Genomic DNA, 24191 nt, shown 5'->3' on the forward strand with positions numbered 1-24191 from the left:
ACCTTACTGTCTGCGGCCTCGCGACCCTTAAGGTCGACCCGCCTTCCCTGTTTGTGAACCTCACCCCGGAAAGCAAACCCGTCGCCACCAGGAGCAGACGCTACAGTGCCCAGGACCGGATCTTTATTAGGTCAGAAGTCCAAAGGCTACTGAGGGAAGGGGGTCATTGAAGCCAGTAACAGCCCCTGGAGAGCTCTAGTAGTGGTGGTAAAGACCAGGGAGAAGCATAGGATGGTCATCGACTACAGTCAGACCATCAACAGGTTTACGCAGCTGGACGCGTACCCCCTTCCCGGCATATCCGACCTGGTAAACAGGATTGTGCATTATAAGGTCTTCTCCACGGTGGGTCTCAAGTCCGCCTACCACCAGCTCCCCATCTGTACTAGTGACCGCAAATACACTGCCTTTGAGGCAGATTGGCGGCTCTATCACTTCTTAAGGGTTCCCTTCGGTATCACCAACGGTGATTCCAGCGCGAGATGGACCTAATGGTTGACCGGTACGGTTTACGGGCAACATTCCCGTATCTCGATAATGTCACCATCTGCGGCCACGACCAGCAGGACCACGACACCAACCTCCGAAAATTTCTCCAGACCGCTAAAATCCTTAACCTTACATACAACAAGGATAAATGCGTGGTTAGCACCGACCGTCTAGCCATCCTCGGATATGTAGTGCGAAATGGAGTCTTAGGCCCCGATCCTGAATGCATGCGCCCCCTTATGGAGTTACCCCTCCCTCACTGCTCCAAGGCCCTGAAACTCTGCCTCGGGTTTTTTAGCTACTACGCTCAGTGGGTCCCCAACTACGCAGACAAGGCCCGTCCCCTGATCTAATCCACAGTTTTTCCCCTGTCGATAGAGGCCCGCCAGGCCTTCAGCCGCATCAAAGCAGACAATGCAAAGGCCACGATGCACGCCATCGACGAGTCCCTCCCCTTCCAGGTCGAGAGCGATGCGTCCGCGTAGCTCTGGCGGCCACTCTCAACCAAGCGGGCAGGCCCGTGGCCTTCTTCTCCCGTACCCTCCAAGCTTCCGAAATCCGCCACTCCTCAGTCGAAAAGGAGGCCCAGGCCATAGTAGAAGCTGTGCGACATTGGAGGCATTACCTGGCCGGCAGGAGATTCACTCTCCTCACTGACCAACGGTCGGTGGCTTTCATGTTTGATAATGCACAGCGGGGCAAGATAAAAAAAGTTCTTGCAGTTGATGCACGATCAATTACACTCAAGACAAAGTGATTTCATAACTGAAGGCTTTAATCTACTAGAACTTGTTCCCCAGCAGCTTCGGTACAGAAAGTGAAGGCTGCTGGGACGGCACCATTTCTTATACTCCACCTATCAGGGCGGAGCTACGTATCAACAGCCAATGGTAAACTCCTGGGTTTAACCAATGGTCATCAGCCTCTTAGGTACCGCAATACCTGGTACTACCACATTCACCCCCTGTTAAAAAAGAGTCCGGCGGGGGTGGTGGCCAGTGGTAACAGTCAGCTGTAACATGGTATGATCAGGTATCGTGCTGTCGAGAATATTTACAAAGTGTTCGTTCGCGGTTAAAGTCACAGCGAAGCAATCAGTCGATCGGGTGGCCTGGTCGTCCTTCTGGAGCGTCTGGGCTTCGGTGGTGATTCTGGTGGGGGTCCAGGTGGTTGCGACTCCCGGAGAGTGGTTTTGGCCTCCCTGGCAGCTTCGTCACCCCTAGGCGGCGCTGTTGGGGCAAACGCTTGACATGGGGGCCTGTAGGGGGCGTCGGTGGGTGGGCGGGCCTAGGCAGGAGCGGCGGGAGTACTGACCCTCCAGTGAGGTGCTGTGGGGGGGTAATGGTTCAGATGCGCGTGAGGTTCCGGCGGGCGCCAGGTCCCGAACGGAGACTGTATCTTGCCAGCCGTCAGGGAACACCACGTAGGTGTACTGGGGGTTAGCGTGCAGCAGGTGGACCCTCTCGACCAACGGGTCCGACTTGTGCGCCCGCACGTGCTTCCCCGCTTACATACACAGTGATAGGGGGTCCTCCTTTATGAGCAACGAACTGCGTCAATTCCTGCTCAGCAAGGGCATCGCCTCGAGCAGGACGACCAGTTACAACCCCGGGGTAACGGACAGGTAGAGAGGGAGAACGGAACAGTCTGGAAGACCGTCCTACTGGCCCGACGGTCCAGGAACCTTCCAGTATCCCGCTGGCAAGAAGTCCTCCCGGATGCCCTCCACTCCATCCGGTCACTGCTTTGTATGACCAACAAACAGACACCTCACGAACGTCTCCTTGTCTTCCCTAGGAAATCCTCCTCGGGGACCTCGCTCCCGACCTGGCTGGCAGAACCCAGACCCATCCTGCTCCGGGGCGCACAAGTCGGACCCGTTGGTCGAGAGTGTCCATCTGCTCCATGCTAACCCCCAGTACGCCTACGTGGTGTACCCCGACGGCCGACAAGATACAGTCTCCCTACGGAACCTAGCACCCGCCGGAACCCCATGCACATTCCAGCCACCAGTCCCACCCTCCCCTCCACCGCAGCACCTTACAGGAGGATCGGTCCTTCCGCCACCCCCGTCTAGGCCCCCCCACCCACCGACGCACCCCCGCAGGCGCTCCCTTCCCAGGTAAGCCCTTTTTCCCACCAGCGCTGTCCATGGGTGACAAAGCTGCCATGGAGATCGAAGCCATGCTCCCGGAGTAACAGACACCCAAGCCGCCACCGGAGTCACCACCGAAGCTCCGACGATCACAGAGGACGACCAGGGCCCCGATTGACTGATTGCTTCATTTTAACTGTAATCTGTAAATATAAACCTTCAAATGTACATAGCTACCAGACTTGTAAATAGTTATTAAACACTGTACGGAGGTATTACGGTACCACCATCACTAATTATACCATGTTGCTATGTAGTTTCTGGCCACCACCTCCGCCGGACTCTTTTTTTAACAGGGGGTGAATGTGGTATTACAGGTATTACCGTACTTGATAGGCTAAAGCACCATTGGTGGAAACTGTATGCTTTCTATTGATTAGAGTGTATGATAGCTCCGCCCTGATAGGCGGGGTATAAGAACCCCTGCCGCCCCAGCAGCCCTCATTCTGTACCTGAGCTCCTGGGGGAAACATCTAGCTTATTAAAGCCTTCAGTTGGACTACAACCTCGCTTTAGTGGTCATTGATCGTGCATCAATTACGTTCTTATTTTTACTCAGTGTGGACTCCCCATGTCCTTATTAAAGGGCCTTCCTTGAATGAAGTGATGTGGAGCTCTCGCCAGCTCTCCAGCCTGTGGGTGAAACCACTGTTGCCTCGATTAAAGTATGCCTGGGTATAGTTATGCCTGGGAATGGAAATAAAGCAGAGGGCTGCACATAAATTACTTGGGAGTCATTGCACTTCCTGACTAATGGGTTCAAATTGTTTTGATTGAATCAGCAACAACAGATCCTGGATTGACTTTCCTGGTCTTCAGTTTCAGACCTAGGTTGAACATTAATTATTCTAATTGGCATGTTCCAGATTTGTTTCAGCCGTATTTCATGTGGGAGAGCTGTGCTTCTCTACAAAGTAGGACGCACCACCTTGCAGCTCAGTAGTTTGAGATTGCTGGATGTAGGGGCATATCCTGAAGGCTATACATAGGATGGTGTCCTTTCGACCAAGCCACTGGCTTTTTGGTATGGAGGGCTGATATTTGTGGAACTTATGTGAGATGTGGAATAGAGCTCTTGTGGTGCAGTGGTAGTATTCCCACATCTGGGCAGTGGTGCATATCTTTCCAATATGCCTATGTCAGGCGGAAAGAACAGGAGAGTTTCCAGGTTGGCCAGCAGGCAGTGGCAAACCACTACAATATCTTGTTGAGCATAACCATGGAACAAAAGATAGAAGTCCATGATTGCTAATGGTACCTGAAGAGAAAGAGAGAATGTATGAGATTGAGTGAATCGTTATTTGCGACAGATAGTATTGTTCAGTCCTTCCATTATTATTTTAGTCATAATTATTCCCCATGCTTGCTTCTGACTTTCTGTCCTAACCTTGCTGATGGAGGAGAGTCAGTGCAGAGGGTGGCGATGTCTGCAGAGGAGGCGACTGGAGAAAGGAGGAAATATTTCAAAGTGGGTGACCAATGGTAAAGTCTCTGTGGTGTTGGAGGGTTATAGAGATCGAGCGAAGAGGACATTTTATAAAAATGTAAGCAGTTCCGATCTACCCAGTGGTTTGTCACCTCAGACTTACATATTCATTGTGAGTATCAGTCAAGGAAGAAGAAAATGTCCAATTCAGATGATTTTATCAGTCACCAGTAAATGGCCCAGGGCCTTGTTTATACTAAGTATGCATTTTTATGCTACAAAGCACAAAATGCAGTATTTAGCTTTATAGGTGGAACGGTGTCCAAAATCTAATTGTTGTGAATAAGTAAATCCTGGATTCAATGAAGGTAAGTGCGGGTATAATTGATTCGATTGAGATTGGAGAATCTGTTCAGAAAACTGACAGAAAAATAATTGGTTACTTGTCGCTCTCTGTTCCTTTTGAAATACTTTTTGTCCACTTATAACACTATACGATGGAACTATTATGCACATTCTAAATAGAAGCTAAGGCACGCTGACTATTTCATTCAATATTATCAAAAGATAAATCCAAGAAAATAATTCAGAATTTCTCTTATTCTCTTCAAGGCAGTTATTCATTCTTGCTTGTGGTTCCAAGGACACCAGCAGTTTTCCATATACCTATTGCTAAACAATGGTCGCTGTGTGATGTATGGGGCCTGGGTAGTCATATAATCATGTTTGACTGGAAGAGAGATAAAACCTGAAGGCTAAGAATGAACTTCTCTTTTCCTGTTCTTGCACAGATCACGACGTGGAAGATTGTGAACACACTCCAGTCCAGGAACAGGTCAGTGATACGGCCGCCATTGCTACTTTGGATGAGATTCTAAGAAGAGTAAACTTGGCTTGTATTCCCTTTAGTACTGAAGGATGATCTAATTGAGGTGATTAAAAACGATAAGATTTGACCGGGTAGTACCAGAAAAACTATTTCTTCCAGTGGGGGCATAATTATATATTTACAGCTGGGACATTCAGAAATGAAATTAGGAAGCACTTATTCACACAAAGAATAGTGGGAGTCTGGAATGCTGGAATGGGCGGCGTGGCAGCACAATGGTTAGCACTGTTGCTTCTCAGCACCAGGGTCCCAGGTTCAATTCCAGCTTGGGTCACTGTCTGCGGAATCTGCACTTTCTCCCCATGTCTGCCTGGGTTTCCTCCGGGTGCTCCGGTTTCCTCCCGCAAGTCCCGAAAGACATGCTTGTTAAGTGAATTGGACATTCTGGATTCTCCCTCAGTCTACCCAAACAGATGCCAGAGTGTGGTGGCTAGGGGGTTTTCACAGGAACTCCATTACAGTGTTAATGTAAACTTACTTGTGACACTAATAAAGATTATTATCGAAGGGCTAGATGTGGGAAAATGGAGAGGCAGTGGGTAGTGGTACTGCCACTGGACTAGTAATCAAGTGTAAATCTCTGATGACCTAGGTTCGAATCCTGCCATGGTAGAAGTTTGATAATAATCTGAAATCAAAGTTTAATGATGACTATCAACCTATCATTGATTGTCGTAAAAACACATCTGGTTCACTGGTCCTTCGGGAAGGAAATCTGCCATCCTTACCTGATCTGGTGTCCATGTGGCTCCAGACACACAGTGGTGTGACTGACTCTTAAGTGCCCTCTGATGGGCAATAAATGCTGGACCACAGGGCAAGAATAAAATAATTGTACATTAAGACTGAGATTGTTAGGTAAGCGTATCAAGAAATAAATAAGGATGGGTAAATGGAGTTGAAGTACAGATCAGCCATGATCTCACTAAATAGTGGAGCAGACTCAAGGTGCTGGATATCCACTTTCTGTTTCTGTGGGTAGGATTCAGGATGTTCCTGACCTGAATAATTTAATGCCACACTACATAGAAACATAGGAAATAGGTGTAGGAGTAAGCCATTCAGCCCTTCAAGCCCACACCACCATTCAATATGATCATGGCTGATCATGCAAATTCAGTATCCCACTCCCGCTTTCTCTTCATACCCTTTGATCCCTTTAGCCGCAAGGGCCACGTCCAGTCCCAATCTCCTTCTGCATTGATGAGTTCTGGCGAGCGGAGTTCCTCAGCGCAGGAAACAGGACTAAATGCACCCTCGGTGGGGCGTTCCCCACTGAAGCCCCGGATTGCAACAGAGTCCCATTCGATGGTGTGGTCTTTCTCCCCGGCTAAACGCGCCCGACACAGGACTCTGTTGCAATTCGGTTAGATTGCACCCTTAGTTAAGTTACTTCCTCTCACAATGCCAGCTAAAATTTGTGAAAAGAAGAATAATTCCTCCTTTGAAAACTAAAATCAAATAAATGAAGTAAAATGTGACCATGTGATCATGACATTTGACAAAGATTGATGATTTGTAGAAAATCCTAGAAAAACTGACTGAGGTATTTTGTGAAACTTAGCTCCTGTTGTCATATACCTCCCACATGTCCTGTACTCTGCAATTGAGCCAAACACCACATCAATTGAGGCATGATCTAACCCATGAAATAAGCTGGGATAACCTGCCCTGCGAGCAAATGCTAAACCCTTTCATTGTAATCGGGTTGGAGGCTCATTTTGTCTCGCCTCACTTCAGAAGATGGTTCATATCAGTCATGGCACATACTTCAGTACTAAGCTGAAATCTTTAAATTGGTTTATTTATGGGTTGTTCTTTGTAGCAGGAGACAGGAACAGGAGGGAACTAAAAAAAAAGATGATGAAATAAGCAGCGGTCTGCGACCAGTTCACACAGAATTAAATAAACGGCTATACGCCAGCTCTTATCCTTTTTGAACGCCGCATCGCAGAACTTGGGGGAATAAAACTAAAGACTTTGAAGATAGCCATTTTAATTTCTTAGTGAATCGGTGGATTTAGTCTGCAGGATTTATGTAATTCTGTTTATGGCCAGGCTAAACCGAAACATAAAGCTCAAATTGGGTGGTACTGAAGTAAATCTACCCAAGATACCTGCCTGATTTACAGTTGGTCAGTCCTGTGACTTTACAAGGTGAATGTACTTATTGCAAACCCAATCAAATGGAGTGATTGGATCACCAAACCCATCGAAAACTTAGGTAGGGGGCCCATCTATTTTCCTGTCAAATTAATGGATGGCAAAGGGGGATGAGTACCAATGGGAGTGTGGCCTGATTTTCCTGTGTTTGCTGTGCCCTGAGAATTCACTACTTCCAAGGGACAGGAAATAAAAAGTCTATTTTCTCCCACCATGACTCCAAAACTGAGCAGTTTTGCGATTAGCCTATTGAAAGACACTGTAGGACCTGAACTGCAGCACAAAACCGATGATAGCGTATCTTTGCCCGTTTTACACTGCCAGTTTTTCTTTGAAAAGCAAGTGGAATGTAAAACCAGATAGCGATGAACTACTGCCCATCTTGCAAGGCCAGACAAATCTCATTCCCCTCCACCTGTGTTTAATCAGAGTTTTGGGAGTAGATTTGCTTTTGGAGTCAATATGTGGCCTTTGATTGATGAAAAGTATAGCTCCATTTTGATTTTTAAAAAAAGATTTTAAACAAAGATACATTAAAGAGAAAATGATGGGCAAAATAAATTTTCACCCTTGCATCCTATCTACAGTCATTTCAAATAGCGAGAATACAGGCCTTTATAAAGCTTCAACAGGGCTTGATGTTATATTGATGATTCTATCTTGCAGATGCGTGATAGGTCACATTTTCATTAGTTTACACCGGACTGATTATTATTAACAGAGCCTCTAATTGTGAACAGGAATGGCAGGGATGATTGTGAAAGATCTAATTTTACGTTAACTTTTACAGACTGGCAAGGTGGTCACTCTAGGCGGCACGGTGTTGCAGTGGTTAGCACTGCTGCCTCACGGCGCTGCAGACCCGGGTTCGATCCCGGTCCTGGGTGACTGTTTGTGTGGAGTTTGCACATTCTCCCTATGTCTGCGTGGGTCTCACCCCCACAATTTAAAGATGTGCAGGGTAGGTGGATTGGCAACGCTAAATTGTCCCTTAATTGGAAAAAAATTATTGGGTACTTTAAATTCATAGAGAAAAAAAAGATGGTCACTCTGAGTGATGCGAGAGATATTTCCTTGAGTTTATTAGTGCAGTGTGAATTCTGACAAGTTTCAGTCATGGCTATTTTAAAAGTGTTACTTGAAAATAGAATTGCAGAATTCACAGAATTGTTATAGCTCATAAGGAGGCTATCTGAGCCCATCGTGTATGCACCGGCTCTCTGAATAAACAACTCACTGCGTGCCATTCTCTGACCTCCTCACCATAACCCTGTGCATTCTTTCTGTTCAGATAACAGTCTTGATGCACGATCAATGACCACTAAAACGAGGTTGTAGTACAACTGAAGGCTTTAATAAGCTAGATGTTTCCCCCAGCAGCTCAGGTACAGAATGAGTGCTGCTGGGATGGCACGGGTTCTTATACCCCGCCTATCAGTGCAGAGCTATTATATTCTCTAGCCAATAGCAAGCATATAGGTTCTACCAATGGTACTTCAGCCTCTCAGGTACCGTAATACCTATAATACCACAACTCTAATTCACTTTTTAATGCTTCAATTAAACCTGCCTCTACCACACTCTCAGACAGTGCGTTCCAAACTCTTTTGTTTTAATTTAGAGTACCCAATTCATTTTTTTTCCAATTCGGGGCCAATCCACCTATCCTGCACATCTTGGGTTGTGGGGGTGAGGCCCATGCAGACGCGGGAAGAATGTGCAAACTCCACATGGACAGTGCCCCGGGGCCAGGATCGAACCCTGGTCCTCAGGGCGGCGTTCCAAACCCTAACCACTCTTTGCATGACAAAGATTTTTTTTCCTTGTGTCGCTTTTGCTTCTTTTACCGATTACTTTAAATCTGTTCTCTCACATTCAAAATCCTTTCACAGGTAGGAACCGTTTCTCCCTATCTACTTGGTCCAGTCCCCCATGATTTTGAATACCTCTCTGAAACCTCCTCAGCCTTCTTTTCTCCAAGGAAAACAGACCCAAATTCTCCTATCTATTGATGTAACTGAAGTTCCTCATCCCTGGAACCATTCTCATAAAACCTTTCTGCATTCTCTCCAATTCCTTCCCATCCTTCCCAATGCATTCCCCATAACTGTATGCAATACTCCAGCTGAGGCCAAACAAGTCTCTTATAGCAGTTCAACATAACCTCCTTGCTCTTGAACACCATTAACAAAGCCCAGGATACTGTATGCTTTATTCATCGCTCTCTGAACCTGCGCTGTCACTTTCAATGTTGTATGCGCATATACACCCAGGTTCTTCTGCTCCTGCACCCCCTTTAGAGTTGTATCCTATATTTTACACTGTCCGTCCACCTTCTTCCTACCAAATTGAATTATTTATCACTTCCCTGTATTGAATTTCATCTGCCATCTCTAATGTCCCTTTCATTCCCTGAAATCTAACTTTGAATCATAGAATTTACAGTGCAGAAGGAGGCCATTTGGCCCATCGAGTCTGCACTGGTCCTTGGAAAGAGCACCCTACTTAAGTCCATACCTCCACCCTATTCCCGTAACCCAGTAATAATAATAATAACTAACAATAATCTCTATTGTCACAAGTAGGCTTACAATTGCACTGCAATGAAGTTACTGTGAAAAACCCCGAGTCGCCAGATTCCGGCGCCTGTTCGGGTACTCAGAATGTCCAAATTACCTAACAGCACGTCTTTTGGGACTTGTGGGAAGAAACCGGAGCACCCGAAGGAAACCCACGCAGACACGGGGAGAACGTGCAGACTCCACAGAGGCAGTGAGCCAAGCTGGTATTCGAATCTGGGACCCTGGAGCTGTGAAGCAAGAGTGCTACCCTTTGCGCTATGCAGCCCATCGAGGGAGTTGTCCGACCTGACAGCCTGCCCATCTCCGCTGCTACATCGTGGCCGGGTGTCCCTGGAGTGGAGGCATATGGTGTCCACGGGCACCCTCGAAAACTTCCATGTCCACTGGACACCACAGGGGCTGGGGTACCTTATCAGCCCCGTTCATTATATTTTGATTTGAGGTCTTAAGTTTAATTTGTAATTCGTTTGTTTAAGACAATTTCCATTTGGGACTGCCCCTTTAATTTATCCCTCAGTTAATTTGATCGCATTTACTTGTTATTTACGTTATGCAAAATAGTTGGAAGTCCCTGTATACCACACCACAGCATTATCTATCAATCCTCTCTGTTACATCCAACAAGTTAGTTGAAATATAATTTCCCTTGTCAAATCCATGCTGGCTTTCCTTAATGAGCTCACATTTGGTCTTAATGAGTCCCTGTGGTCATTAATTTTGTCCCAAATTATTTCTTCTAGAATTTTCCCACCTTCAAAGTTAAACTGACTGGCCTTAGTTGCTAACCTTCCCTTTACACCCATTTTGATCAGCAATATAACATTTGCAATGCTCCAGTTCTCGAACACCGTTGCTGAGACTGAGAAAGACTGAAAAATTACAGCCAGTGCCTCTGCAATCTCTACTCTCCCTTCTCTCAATATCCTCAGGTGCATCTCATCTGGCCCTGGTGCCTTGTCAACCTTAAGTACAAACATCCTACACAATACTTCTTCCTTATCAATTTTACACCCTCTTAATGTTTGAACTATCTCCTCCTTCAGCATGGCCTGTGTAGCAAAGGAGGTGCTAAAGGAGAGTCGATGGCCGTACTATATTTGGATTTTCAGGTCTTTTGATAAAGTGCCCCCAGGAGGTGTTTTAGCAAAATAAAAGCACATGGGATAGGAGGCAATATATTGGCAAGGATTAAGGATTGGCCAACAGGCAGAAAACAGAGAGTAGAAATAAACCTGTTTTCTCCCATTAGCAGGCTGTGGCTAGTGGGGTACCTCAAGGATCAGGATTGGACCCCAGCTGTTCACAATATATATATCAATGGTTTGAATGTGGAGATCAAATGCAATATTTCCAAGCTCACGGATCATGCAAAGCTAGGCGGGAATGTGTGTTGTGAGGAAGATGTAAAGTGGCTACAGGAGTATTTGGACAGACCTAGTGAATGGGCAAGAACATGGCAGATGGAATATAAGGGGAAAAAATGTGAAGTAATCCATTTTGGTAGACGGAACAGATGTGCAGAGCATTTCCTAAATGGTTAGAAATTAGAAAGTGCAGATGTATGACGAGGTGTGGGTATTCTGGTCCATAAATCACTGAAGGCTAACATGCAGGTGCAGCAAGCTATGAAACAGGCTAATGGAATGTTAGCTTTTATCACAAGAGGATTTGAGTACCATAAGACCATAAGATATAGGAGCAGAATTAGGCCACTTGGCCCATTGAGTCTGCTCCGCCATTCAATCATGGCTGATATTTTTCTCATCCCCATCCTCCTGCCTTCTCCCCATAAACCCTGATCCCCTTATTAATCAAGAACCTATCCATCTCTGTCTTAAAGACACTCAGTGATTTGGCCTCCACAGCCTTCTGCGGCAGAGTTCCACAGATTCACCACCCTCTTGTTAAAGAAATTCCTCCTCGTCTCTGTTTTAAAGGATCGTCCCTTTAGTCTGAGATGGTGTCCTCTGGTTCAATTTTTCTGACAAGTGGAAACATCCTCTCCATGTCCACTCTATCCAGGCCTCGCAGTATCCTGTAAATTTCAATAAGATCCCCCTCATCCTTCTAAACTCCAACGAGTACAGACCCAGAGTCCTCAACCGTTCCTCATACGACAATTTTTCATTCCAGGGATCATTCTTGTGAACCTCCTCTGGACTATCTCCAAGGCCAGCGCATCCTTCCTTACATACCGGGGCCCAAAACTGCTCACAATACTCCAAATGGGGTCTGACGGGAGCCTTTTACAGCCTTAGAAGTACATCCTGGTCTTGTATTCTAGCCCTCTTGACATGAATGCTAACATTGCATTGCCTTCTTAACTGCCGATTGAAGCTGCACATTAACCTTAAGAGAATCGTGAACAAGGACCCCCAAGTCCCTTTGTACTTCTGATTTCCTAAGCATTTCCCTATTTAGAAAATAGTTCATGCCTAAATTCCTCCTTCCAAAGTGCATAACCTCACACTTTTCCACATTGTATTTCATTTGCCACTTCATTGCCCACTCTCCTACCTTGTACAAATCCTTCTGCAGTCCCCTTGCTTCCTCAATACTACCTCTCCCTCTACAGATCTTTGTATCATCTGCAAACTTAGCAACAGTGCCTTCAGTTTCTTCTTCTAGATCATTAATGTATATTGCAAAACGTTGTAGTCCCAGCACAGACCTCTGAGGTACACCACTAGTCACCGGCTGCCATCTTGAAAAAGACCTCTTTATCCCCACTCTCTGCCTTCTGCCAGTCAGCCAATCCTCTATCCATGCCAGGATCTTACCTTTAATACCATGAGCTCTTAACTTATTTAACAGTCTCCTATGCAGCACCTTGTCAAAGGCCTTCTGGAAATCTAAATAGATCATGTCCATTGGTTCTCCTTTGTCTATATTCCTTGTTACCTCCTCAAAGAACTCTAACAAATTTGTCAGACATGACCTCCCTTTGACAAAGCCGTGCTGACTCAGTCCTATTTTACCATGCACTTTCAAGTACTTTGCGATCTCATCTTCAATAACAGACTCTAAAATCTTACCACTGACCGAAGTCAGGCTAACCGGCCTATAATTTCCCATCTTCTTCCTCCCTCCCTTCTTAAACAGCGGTGTTACATTAGCCAGTTTCCAGTCTTCTGGGACCCTTCCTGCCTCCAGTGATTCCTGAACGATCACGACCAATGCCTCCACAATTTCCTCAGCTATCTCTTTTAGGACCCGGAGGTGTAGACCATCCAGTCCAGGTGATTTATCCACTTTCAGACCTTTCTGAAGGGGCTGGTTTAGCACACTGGGCTAAATTGCTGGCTTTTAAAGCAGTCCAAGGCAGGCCAGCAACACGGTTCAATTCCCGTACCAGCCTCCCAGAACAGGTGCTGGAATGTGGCGACTAAGGGCTTTTCACAGTAACTTCATTTGAAGCCTACTTGTGACAATAAGCGATTTTCATTTCAGTTTCCCCACAACCTTCTCCTTAGTGATAGCCACTGCACTCACCTCTGCGCCCTGATTCTCCTGCAGCTCTGCCATCCTACTGGTGTCTTCCACCATGAAGACTGATGCAAAGTAACTATTCAGTTCGTCTGCCATACAGGAATAGTGAAGTGTAGGATCTTGGTTAGAAAGCAGCAGGAGTACTGTTTGCAATTTTGGTCCCCTTACATCAGAAAGGATATTATTGCTGCAAAGTGCAACGAATGTTCATCTGATTTCTCCCGGGAATTGTGGGACGATGTAATGAAGAGAGGTTGGGCAAACTGTATTCTCTAGAATTTCAAAGAATGAGAGGTGATCTCTTTGATGCAGGTAAAATGTTTCCCTTGGTTGGGAGTCCAGAACCAGGGGGCACAATTTCAAAATGGAAGCCACTTGAGACTGAGACGTGGAGAAATTTATATGTTTGGACTTCTCTATCTGAAAGGACCATGGGAGCTCAATCGTTAAGTATGTTGAGGGTAGAGATTGGTAGATTTCTGATTAACAATAATGTAAAAGATTATGGAGATCGTGTGAGTAAAAGTCATTAATGTGTTGGATCAACCATGATTGTATTGAATGACCGAGCAGGCTCGATGGGCTGAATGACCTACTCCTGTTCCTATATTCCTCTTCAGCCTGGTTATCAATTGTATTTTCGACCCAAAACCTGTTATGTGCACACCTTTTCTTTTCTTCTTCATCTTAATCTTTATCTCATCCAAGGAGCTTTGGATTTGTTTACCCTAGCTTTCCCTTTTGAGGGAATTTACCATGACAGTCCTTAAACTATCTCTTCTTGGAAGGAAGCCCAATATGCAGCCATCCTTTTGCATGCCAACATTTGACTCCAATTTATGCAGTCTAAAACTGTCCCTACCCCACTGAAGTTGGCTTTCCCCTGTTAATTATTCTTACTCTTCATTATTCTTTGTCCTTTTCCATAGCCACCCTTTTGAAACAATGAACACTGCTCCTAAATGATCTCCTTCTGATACCTGATCCACTTGGACCACCTCATTCCCAAGAACATGGGGCGGGATTCTCTGCCAGCGTGATTCTCAGTTTTTCCGGCGTCCGAGGGTTTCCCGATGGCATGGGACTGTCCCACAATGGGAAACCCCATTGATCATCCGGCATAATGGAGAATCCCGCCGGCGGGTCGAGGCAGAAATGTGGCTCGGCGGGGCGGAGAATCCAGCCCCAGGTCTAGCACTACCTCCTTTCTTGGTGGACTGAAAACATACTGTTTAGAAAACTTTCCTGAACATACTACAAACTTTTACCCCTCTCTGCCCTTTACACTACTCCTACTGGAATCTATATTTGGGCCAGTAAATCCCCCCCTTTATAACTACTCTATAACTTTTGCATTTGCCTGTAATTTTCTTTCAAATTTGTTCCTCTACAGTATTTCCACTGGTTGGTGGCCTAAACATTACGTTGAGCAATGTATTTTGTACGTTTTTTGTTTCTTAGCTCTAACCAAATAAATTCTGTCCTCGACATCTCTGGGACATCGTCTCGCTCTCCAGCACTGCAAGGCCTCCCTTAATCAATACCACCCTCCCTCCTCCCTTTTCTTCCTTTCTTATCTTTCCTGAATACCTTGCATCCAGGAATACTTTAACACCCAGTCATGTCCTTCTTTGCCCCTGATGTCTGTTATAGCCATAACATCATGGCCAGGATTCTCCATTCTGGAGCTTATGTGCCCCAGCCAGCAGAGAATAAGCACTTGTCTCCACTGGCGTTGGGAGTGGTGCCTGGGTCCCCTTTGCAAATTTATGCATGGGGGAGAGCTCACCAGAATCCCAGTATCAGGCTGCCATTTTGTGCGGGTGGCAGATTCTGGGGTCCAGAGGCACTTGGGAGGCTCTGATGGAGGGAGGGAGTCAGGGGTCAGGTGTGTGCTGTGGGGTTGGGTGATCCATTATTCCTGTGGTGGGGGAGGATGCCCCTACTTGGCAGTGGCAGGGGTTTGCAGGATTAGCGGGCCTTCCGATGGACTTTAGTGGGCACTTCTATTCTCCACTGACCCACCTCGGAGTCCACTGCATCAGGCAAACATTTGTTTAATAAATTTAGAGTACCAATCATTTTTGTCCAATTAAGGGGCAATTTAGCGTGGCCAATCCACTTACGCTGCAGATCTTTGGGTTGTGGGAGTGAGACCCACGCAGACATGGGGAGAATGTGCAAACTCCACACAGACAGTGACCCAGGGCCGGGATCGAACCAGGGGCCTCAGCACCGTGAGGCAGCAGTGCTAACCAATGCACCCCCATGCCGCCCCAGCGTCAGGCAAACTTGATGCTCGGGAAAACTTGCACCAAAGCCCGCCTGGTATATTTCTCGCTGTGGGGGTTGGTGCATAATGGGGGAGTGGTGAATCAGGCTTCCAGGCCATTAATTATATTGAAATGGGCCTCACACTGACGAGGAGCGGGTAGCGCACTGTGGCCACCGGCGGGGGATCGAAGCATCGCAATGGGTTGGGCGCCAGGGGTATGCTCCATTCTTCAGCTGATCAGAAATCCCAATCGAGGTGTCAGGCAATGGAAAATCTACCCTGTTATGATCTGTAATGCTTCACTTGAAAGGGTGATAGGAACAGATTCAATAGTAACTTCTGAAAGGGAAGAGTGCAGCTAATCGGATAGCTCTTTCAAAGTTGCATGATGGGATAGATGACATCATTAAGTGCTGTAGATTCTATTGATTCTGGGTTGCCCATTTTGTAACTTGGGGCACACACAACGGATGGCTAACCTAGAATGGTTTTAAATTTATTTCCTGAGTTGGGTTGTGGTTGCTTCTCCTATCAATGTAGAATGATTTCCAATAAAATCTGCTCCAGAGTATAATTCATCATTATTACTTCATGTTCTGCAACTAATTAAATTGCAGGTGTACTGGCAATAACTGGCCAATTAACGACCGACCTGCCAAGAGAGAAACAGATATGGAAACAAGTGGGTTTGTACATTCTGCAGAGCTCAGCTCACATATACAACATCACAATACAAACTGAAACCCCTGAATCTAGTTCCTGACATGACATAATCCCTATAATCCAAGGCTGCTCAACTTGTATCCCTGAGTACATTGACCATAAACACTGTCAGGTGAAACCACGGCTGCTGTGAGTTTGTGCGAAGTAGAGGACTAGCCATTTATGTATAACAAGAGGATACAAGGTAGCAGTTACCTTTCATCCACCTACAAAATGTCCTAACCCCCAAGCTTTAATTAGAAATATCAGTCTTGCTCTTTCTGGTTCCCCAGCAGCTAGTTCCAACTAATGAGGATGGAAATGTATGTTTAAAAATATCAATGGAACTGTATCCCTCTATTGGTGCAGATGTTTTGATAGGATTGCATTACTGATGGGCTATCCACATTATTAACATTCTCGCACTGTTTGAACCACAGCATGAAGAACAGTATTTTTACACAGGAATTTAGGGGAGATGCTGGTGTAGTCTCAATTCCACTGGACTAAAGGCCCCAGACTAATGCTCTGTGGATGTGGGTTCAAATCCCACCATTGCAGCTGGTGGAATTTTAAACTCAATTTGATTATTTGAAATAAATCTGGAATATACAGCTTGCATCAGTAATGGTGACCATGAAACTGTCATTGATTGTTGTAAAAAAACATTTTAAAAGGGGCGGCACAGTGGGTGGAACTGCTGCCTAACAGCGCCAGAGACCCGCCAGGGTTCAATTCTAGCCTTGGGTCATTATCTGTGTGGAGTTTGCACGTTCTCCCCGTGTCTGCGTGGGTTTCCTCCCGGTACTCCGGTTTTCTCCCACAGTCCAAAGATGTGCAGGTGGATTGAACATGACAAATTGTGCTTTCGTGTCCAGGGATGTGGAGGTTAGGTTGTGGGACTATCAGGATAGGGGGAGTGGGCATGTAGAGTGCTCATTCGAAGGGTCGGTGCAGGCTCGATTGGCTGAACGGCCTCTTTTTTCACTGTAGGGATTCTATTGTTCGAACAGCTGTATATTTGAAAATGGACAATATTTTGTTTTAAGCAGACACTCACATCGGGGTCCACAGAGCGTGATGAACGCTTTCCATTGAGTTTGGCTTCCAATCCAGCAGTGTGTACATCTTCTTCCGTAGCTTCGGGTTCTTGAAAATCATAAAATCCTAGGTCTGAAAAGTTACAATGCTGAATGAGAACATTGTTGGCTTTGTGGGTCCATTGGCGTCATTGCACAAAATTGACCTAGTCCCCCAGAACTATTTTCTAATATGTACTGTCTATAATTCTGTGTCTTCCAGGCATTCTACAGACAATACAAGTATGTGAGTGGAAGTTGACTCCTCAGGTGCACTTGCACTATATATAATATATATTCGGAATTTGAAAATATTGATTTATACTTCACCGAGACTCAGTACCTCTACCTTTAGTATATCTATGTTGTACTCAAACAAGATTGTTGTTCTCTTCAAAGAAGAACCTAGCATGCTTTCATTTTTAAAAGATATTTCTGACTTTGTTTTTGCATTGCTTGCTTTCAGGGAGACATGGGTTTGTTGTCAGAATTTTTGACATTCTATTTCCAGTCAGCAAAGGCAGTCATTTCATCGAGTGCATGTGGTAGAAATTGAACTGCATGGGGGCGTAAGGGAACAGAAAATTGAAATGATGACTCTTTCGGTTCCATAAAAGATCTAACCAGAAATGACTTTTGTCTAGACGAGTAGCAATCTATAAGCAGATGGCCATTAATTTGTGATCAATACACCTCAAAGCTTGCCTTTGGCACATCCATTAAAGGTTTATGAAAATAATTAGTGGTTTTCTATATCTTATGCTTTGTGTCGAGCATTAGTGGTTCTTGGGTCAATATTCATTCTGTGCTTTGATAGAACATTTGTAGAGATACATATAGTCAATAAATTGTATACCTTCCGTAAGCTAAAATCTGTTAAATACAGTAAAGCATAACTTATTCCTACTCTTTCACCAATGCTCTAAGCCATTAATAAACCTGGATGTTATCCCATGACCTTCAGCAAGACATAGTAATCGTTATTGGCAATGCGCACCCCTTAAAAATCCAACTAAACCCATTACGGACAAACTAAACATTATAGCCTAGGAGTTATGGTGGGTAATGAAATGAAATGAAAATCGCTTATTGTCACAAGTAGGCTTCAAATGAAGTTACTGTGAAAAGCCCCTAGTCGCCACATTCCGGCGCCTGTTCGGGGAGGCTGGTACGGGATCATTTGCAGACAAGCATTTAGCCTTCTTTGATCTGCTTATTTACTGAAAGTGCGACTCATTTAAAATAATGGTGGGCCCAGGATTGCCGTATGGATATGTTGCGTGCTCACACACTAACATTACCCGGTGTATTCTCCGTGTTTACATGTCGTAAAAAAGAGCAGATTGCCATGAGTGGGCTCCGAGCTAAAATCGAATTTCGGGATTTAATAACAAGAAACTTTTTGGCCTTTGCTTCTTTAAAGAAGTATTTAATTGTCTGACTACCTTGATTATCTTGTTACTCATTGATGGGTAGCCTATATTCTCTGTATAAAATGCAATATAATCACTTTGGATAGTAAAATGAAAGTTTTAAATCTCACTACAAAGTTATTTTTGTCAATAAATTTCACTTTCTCATTATCATGATTACATAATTCACTGGGGAAAGAGCCAGCCATTCAATTTAAAATGCGCAAGATATTGGAGTAATGATATAAAATTAATTATTGATGCAATCAGTCTGCAGCAGCAATTTTGTCTTCTGAGCAGTCTATGGTCGAACAAGGGTGCTTGAACATATCAATTTATTAACGACAAAATAGTCTCTTTGATGCAAACAGGAAACCAGGTGCAAAATCTTTGATACTTTCACTTCTATTGTGTTTACCTTTTAAATATGAAGGATGGAGCCAATAAATCGGAAGATTTCCACATACTTCCATGACTTTTGAATTCAGTAGAAATTGGTGGTCCTTAATTGGTTGTTCAGCTGCCACCCAAACAAGGGACTCATCAAACTTCACTGGCATAATCTCATCTTGCTGTTGAAATGAATGGCATATGTTAACGTTTTTTGTCAACTGCCAAAGAAAAGCAGGAATTCATTATTTAAAAAAAAATTTGGTGGTTGCATCTAAAGTTGAATTGAAGAAAACCCTGAATTTATTAATAGTACAATAAGAGCAAATGACAAGACTAATTGAATTCAACTTCAGTTTGAACATATGGTATGGCATAATTGGTTTTTCCACAAGTACTGATTAGCAGAATTTCATTAAGAAACTTTGCGCGCTAATCTATTTTCATCATTAGGCAAAGCAAAAAAGGACTTCAAATGCCATATCTAGAGTGATGTACTTTTATCAGAGCAGGCTTTCAGATGCTGTTGCAATGTAGGTAACCAAGTCTGAGAGTAGACAGTACTGATTATTTGGTAGACTTGAGTTATACTTCAGATTATGTTGAGAAAATAGTTCTGTATAAGCCTGGATTGTGCAAAGCTTCTCCTCAGTGAACTGAAGAGCTGACATTGTCTACCCAACAATGTAGAAAATCACCTAGGTATGCACTGTCCACAAAAAAAGGACGAGATGAATCTGATTGAGCAGATCCAACTCCACCAGCTTACTGTAAACATCAGCAAAATGATGGAAATTATCATTGACAGTGCTATCAACAACACGTACGCACAAATAACCTGTTCATCGATGCTCAGTTGAGTTCCTCCAGGACCACTTGATTCCAGATCTCATTATATCTTTGGTCCAAAAAGAAACAAAACAGTTGAATCCCAGAGGTGAATGAAGTTGGTTGCTCTTGATATCAATACAACATTTGACTGATTGTGGCATCAAGGCACCCAAGTAAAATTGAAGTCAATGGGAATAAGGGGAGCTTACAAGGGGTTGGAGTCATACCTAACACAAAATAAGATGTTTGTTGGAGGCCTATGAATCTCAGCCCCAGGACACCATCACAGGAGTTCCTCAGGGTAGAATTTCAGGACCAGCCATCTTCAGGTGCTTTAACTATGACTTTCCTTACATCATAAGATCAAAAGGGGAGAAGTTTGCTCATTATTTCACAGCGTTCCATTCCATTCGCAACTCTTCAGATAATGACGTAGTCCATGCACATATGAAGCAAAACCTAGACAATGTTCAGGCTTGGGCTGAAAAGTGGCAAATAACATTCACACCAAACAAGTGCCAGGCAATGATCACATCCAACAAGAAAGAACCTAATCATCTCACCATGATGTGCAGTGCCATTAACATCATTGAATTACTCACCCTTAATATGGAGATCATCATAGACCAGAAACTCCTATGGCGGCAAGAATAGATCAGAAGTTGGGAATTCTGTGGGAATTCATTCCTGAGTCCCGAAATTCTTTCTGCCATTTTCAAGGTTCAAGCCATGAATGTGATGAGATACTCCATGCTTGTTTGAATAAGTGTAGCTCCAACAACATTCAAGAAGCTCAACACCACCCACGACAAGGTGGCCCACTTGATTGGTACCCTATCCACCATCTTAAGTTTTCACTTCCTTCACAGTGGCGCACCATGGCAACAGTATGTATCATTTACAAGATGCACTGCAGCAACTCAAAATGGTTCCTTCAAAGCATCTTCTGAACATACTATCTCCACTATCCAGAAGAACAAGAAGGATCAGAACACAATCACAGGCAAATTCCCCCCCTCAGTAACACACAATCCAGACATGGAACAATATTCGTTCACAGCTGCAGGGTCAAATTCCTGTAACACATTTCCTAACAGCACGTTGGGTGCACCTACACAAGATGGACAGTTCAGGAAGGTGGCTCATCACCACCTTCTCAAGGGGAATTAGGGATGGGCAATAAATTCTGGTCTAGACAGTGACACCCACATCCCACATTCCATGTAAAAAAAGAGGGGGCGACAGGATGAATGTTTTCCTCGCCATGAAAACATTGGAAAAGTATGTTTTATAATATAAATTACTCACGGTGCCAACAGGCTGATTGAGCATTAACAAAATGTGGTTTGGCACTGGCCAGAGCATTTCCAACAATTTTTGCCTTTATCTTGCAAAACATTTTCTGCTATTAATGCCTTTTACTCGGGCAGCACGGTGGCACAGTGGTTAGCACTGCTGTCTCACTGCACCAAGGTCCCAGGTTCGATCCCGGCTCTGGGTCACTGCCCGTGAGGAGTTTGCACATTCTCCCCGTGTTTGCATGGGTTTCGCCCCCACAACCCAAAGATGTGCAGGATAGATGGATTGGCCACACTAAATTGCCTGAATATCAACCCACAACTCTGACATTACAGTATCTAGCTGGTTCTTAAATGTGTTCCCGGCCTCAACAATTCCTCTTGGCAACCTATTGAAGTTACTTATTATTATTCTCTAATGAACTACTTCTTGGCATCTGTTTCAAATGTTCCCTTCACAATTTTGAACCGGTGCCCTCTTATCAATTTGCATCAATGTAAATGAAAGTATTTTTCCAAGTTTAAAATCCTTTGTACTTTGGTTTGACTTGTTTTCAGGCTGACGAGCCCTAATAATTAATCACTGTTCATAAGTCCTTTCTGTGAGACTGTGAGGATCAGTTTGTTCTTTTGCTCAGCACCAATTCTTGGGCTTGGATGGCCCCCAATCACATAAAGATTTTTGTCTGTTAGGCTCAGAAGAATTTTCAGATTCACTTATTTTAAGATGTTGCATTAAATCCTGCTCATAACAAACTAAATCCACCAAACAAGCCAAGGTTATGAGAATGCATATTATATCCAGATTAAATGGCCTGAGAAAGTTGTTTCCGCATCGCTCCTGTAAAGTAGGAAACACAGCATCCAATTTGCACATAAAGAACCCGCAATGCTGAGATAATGACCAGATCATTGTGTTTGAAACTATGTTGAATATTGGCCAGGATACTGTGATTAACTCCCCTGCACTTTTTCAAAAATGGTGTTATCTTTCACATTCGCCTGAAAGACATGTGCCTTGGTTTAACATTTCCAACAGTGCAGCCCACTTCAGTACTGCACTGCAGTGTTGGCCTTGATTTTTCCGCTCAAGTCCTAGACTGGGAATTGAACCCACAAACCTCTGATTCCCAAGGTCAGAGTGCAAAAGAGCCACAACTGGTAGATTAATATATATGCTGGAAGGCAATTGAAACCATGGCGGCACAGTGGTTAGCACTGTCGCCTCACAGAGCCAGGGGCCTGGGTTTAATTGCAGTCTTGGGTGACTGTGCGGTGTCTGCATGCTCTCCCCATGTCTACGAGTGTTTCCTCCAGGTGCTCTGGTTTTCTCCCACAGTCCAAAGATGGCAGGTTAGGTGGTTTGGCCAAATTCCCCCTAATTTGTCCAAAAGGTTAGGTAGGGTAATGGGAATAGGGTGGGAGGCCGGGGGGGCACCTAGGTAGAGTGCTCTTCCTGAGGGTCGGTGCAGACTCGATGGGCCGAATGGCTTCCTTCTGCACTTTAGGGATTCTATGATCCAGTATGGATGCTTGCCAAAGGTTCAAATCTGCATGAATAGCAGGAGAATATGTTCAACTTGCCAGTCCCCACCACCGAGGGTCAAAGGTCAAATGTTTGACTTCCAGTCTAACTGGGACAGGAAAATCCAGGTGGTGGCAACTGGTAAGTTGCACAGAGCTGAAACTGACTCTTTAGGATGAGAGTCAACTATGCCCAGAAGTTTTGTTCGTCTGTAAAGTTGAATTTAATCCATGAGTCAAATACTGTGTTTTAATGTTTTCCATATTGTGAAAAGTAGATTAAAATCCACGTGAACTGTATTTTGTCTATTCACATGTTATACGTAAAATAAACAAGTTTATAGACTTGCAGTTATTCTTGTGTCACCAAAATGTCAATCAGTCTGCTTTCCAAAAAGCAGGAAAGATCTATGTTCAGCCATCAGCAGAATTATTGTAACAAATACACAGGGAGGGATTTCATTGTTGCAATCTTTGGGCCACACTACCTACCATATGATAGGGTATTGGGAAATGAATGTGTACTCCCGGTTGTACATGTTAACAGGAGAACCCTAAACCCAAGAGTGCTGTCCTGTAATTTGTAACGTACCTCTTTGTGTCAAATTAAATGCGTGTTCGAAACATGCAGCTCCCGTATGCATTCAGAACTTAAACTCAATCCAGCATTCTGTTTACTGGAGCCTCTTTCTCTTTGGACGGGTTGTTTGACAAATCAATTAATATCCTTGGCGCTTTTATACACCCCTGCACACCTATGTGTCTGCCTCCGATTTGGCTTCCAGTATGCAGTTTATCTGTATTGAAGCTCCTTTTCCAATGTGGTGTATATTTTTTCAAGCGCCCTTGACTGCTTTCTCCTGTTCAAAGTTTAGGAGCGTATTAAGATTCAACCACCTTCTTTGTTGCATTTTACTTTACTCATGTAGGAAGTAGCATGGAATGAACAAAGAGTACAATTGGCACCTCAGTTCTTTTGTTGCCATAAACACATTTTTTTAATGTCCTTATTAATAACTCAACACATCCTATTTTTTCAAAGCCTATGGGTGTACTTTTATGTTCATGCAAAAGCTAGCAGAGCTCTTCCAGCCTTGCTGACAGTAAATCAGATCTTGCATTTGTTAATGGTGGCACACCATGCAATACATATCTATTATTTCATTGCACCTGGCCAGATCTCACTCCTTAATAATAATATAATAATCTTTATTAGTGTCACAAGTAGGCTTACATTAACACTGCAGTGAAGTCACTGTGAAAATCCCCGAGACGCCACACTTTGGTGCCTGTTTGGGTACACTGAGGGAGAATTCAGAATGTTCAATTCACCTAACAGCACATCTTTCGGGACTTGTGGGAGGAAACTCGAGCATGCGGAGGAAACCCACGCAGACGTGCAGACTCATCACAGACAATGACCCAAGCCGCGAATGGAACCCTGGTCCCTGGCGCTGGGAAGCAATAGTGCCAACCACTGTGCTACC

General features: G+C 44.4%; 1 protein-coding gene across 1 annotated transcript in view; it reads right to left on the minus strand.

The window, feature by feature from the left end:
* Positions 1-24191, minus strand: part of tnmd (tenomodulin) — a 235758-nt gene that overhangs the window by 15991 nt on the left and 195576 nt on the right. The window contains exons 5-6 of the mRNA XM_072505198.1: positions 19080-19233; positions 17231-17343 (exon numbers count right to left, since the gene is read on the minus strand). Of these exons, the coding sequence (XP_072361299.1) occupies positions 17231-17343; positions 19080-19233 (267 nt within the window). The remainder of the gene's footprint in view (positions 1-17230; positions 17344-19079; positions 19234-24191) is intronic.

Source organism: Scyliorhinus torazame, chromosome 5 (genome assembly GCF_047496885.1).
Source record: "Scyliorhinus torazame isolate Kashiwa2021f chromosome 5, sScyTor2.1, whole genome shotgun sequence".
Lineage (NCBI taxonomy): Eukaryota > Metazoa > Chordata > Chondrichthyes > Carcharhiniformes > Scyliorhinidae > Scyliorhinus > Scyliorhinus torazame.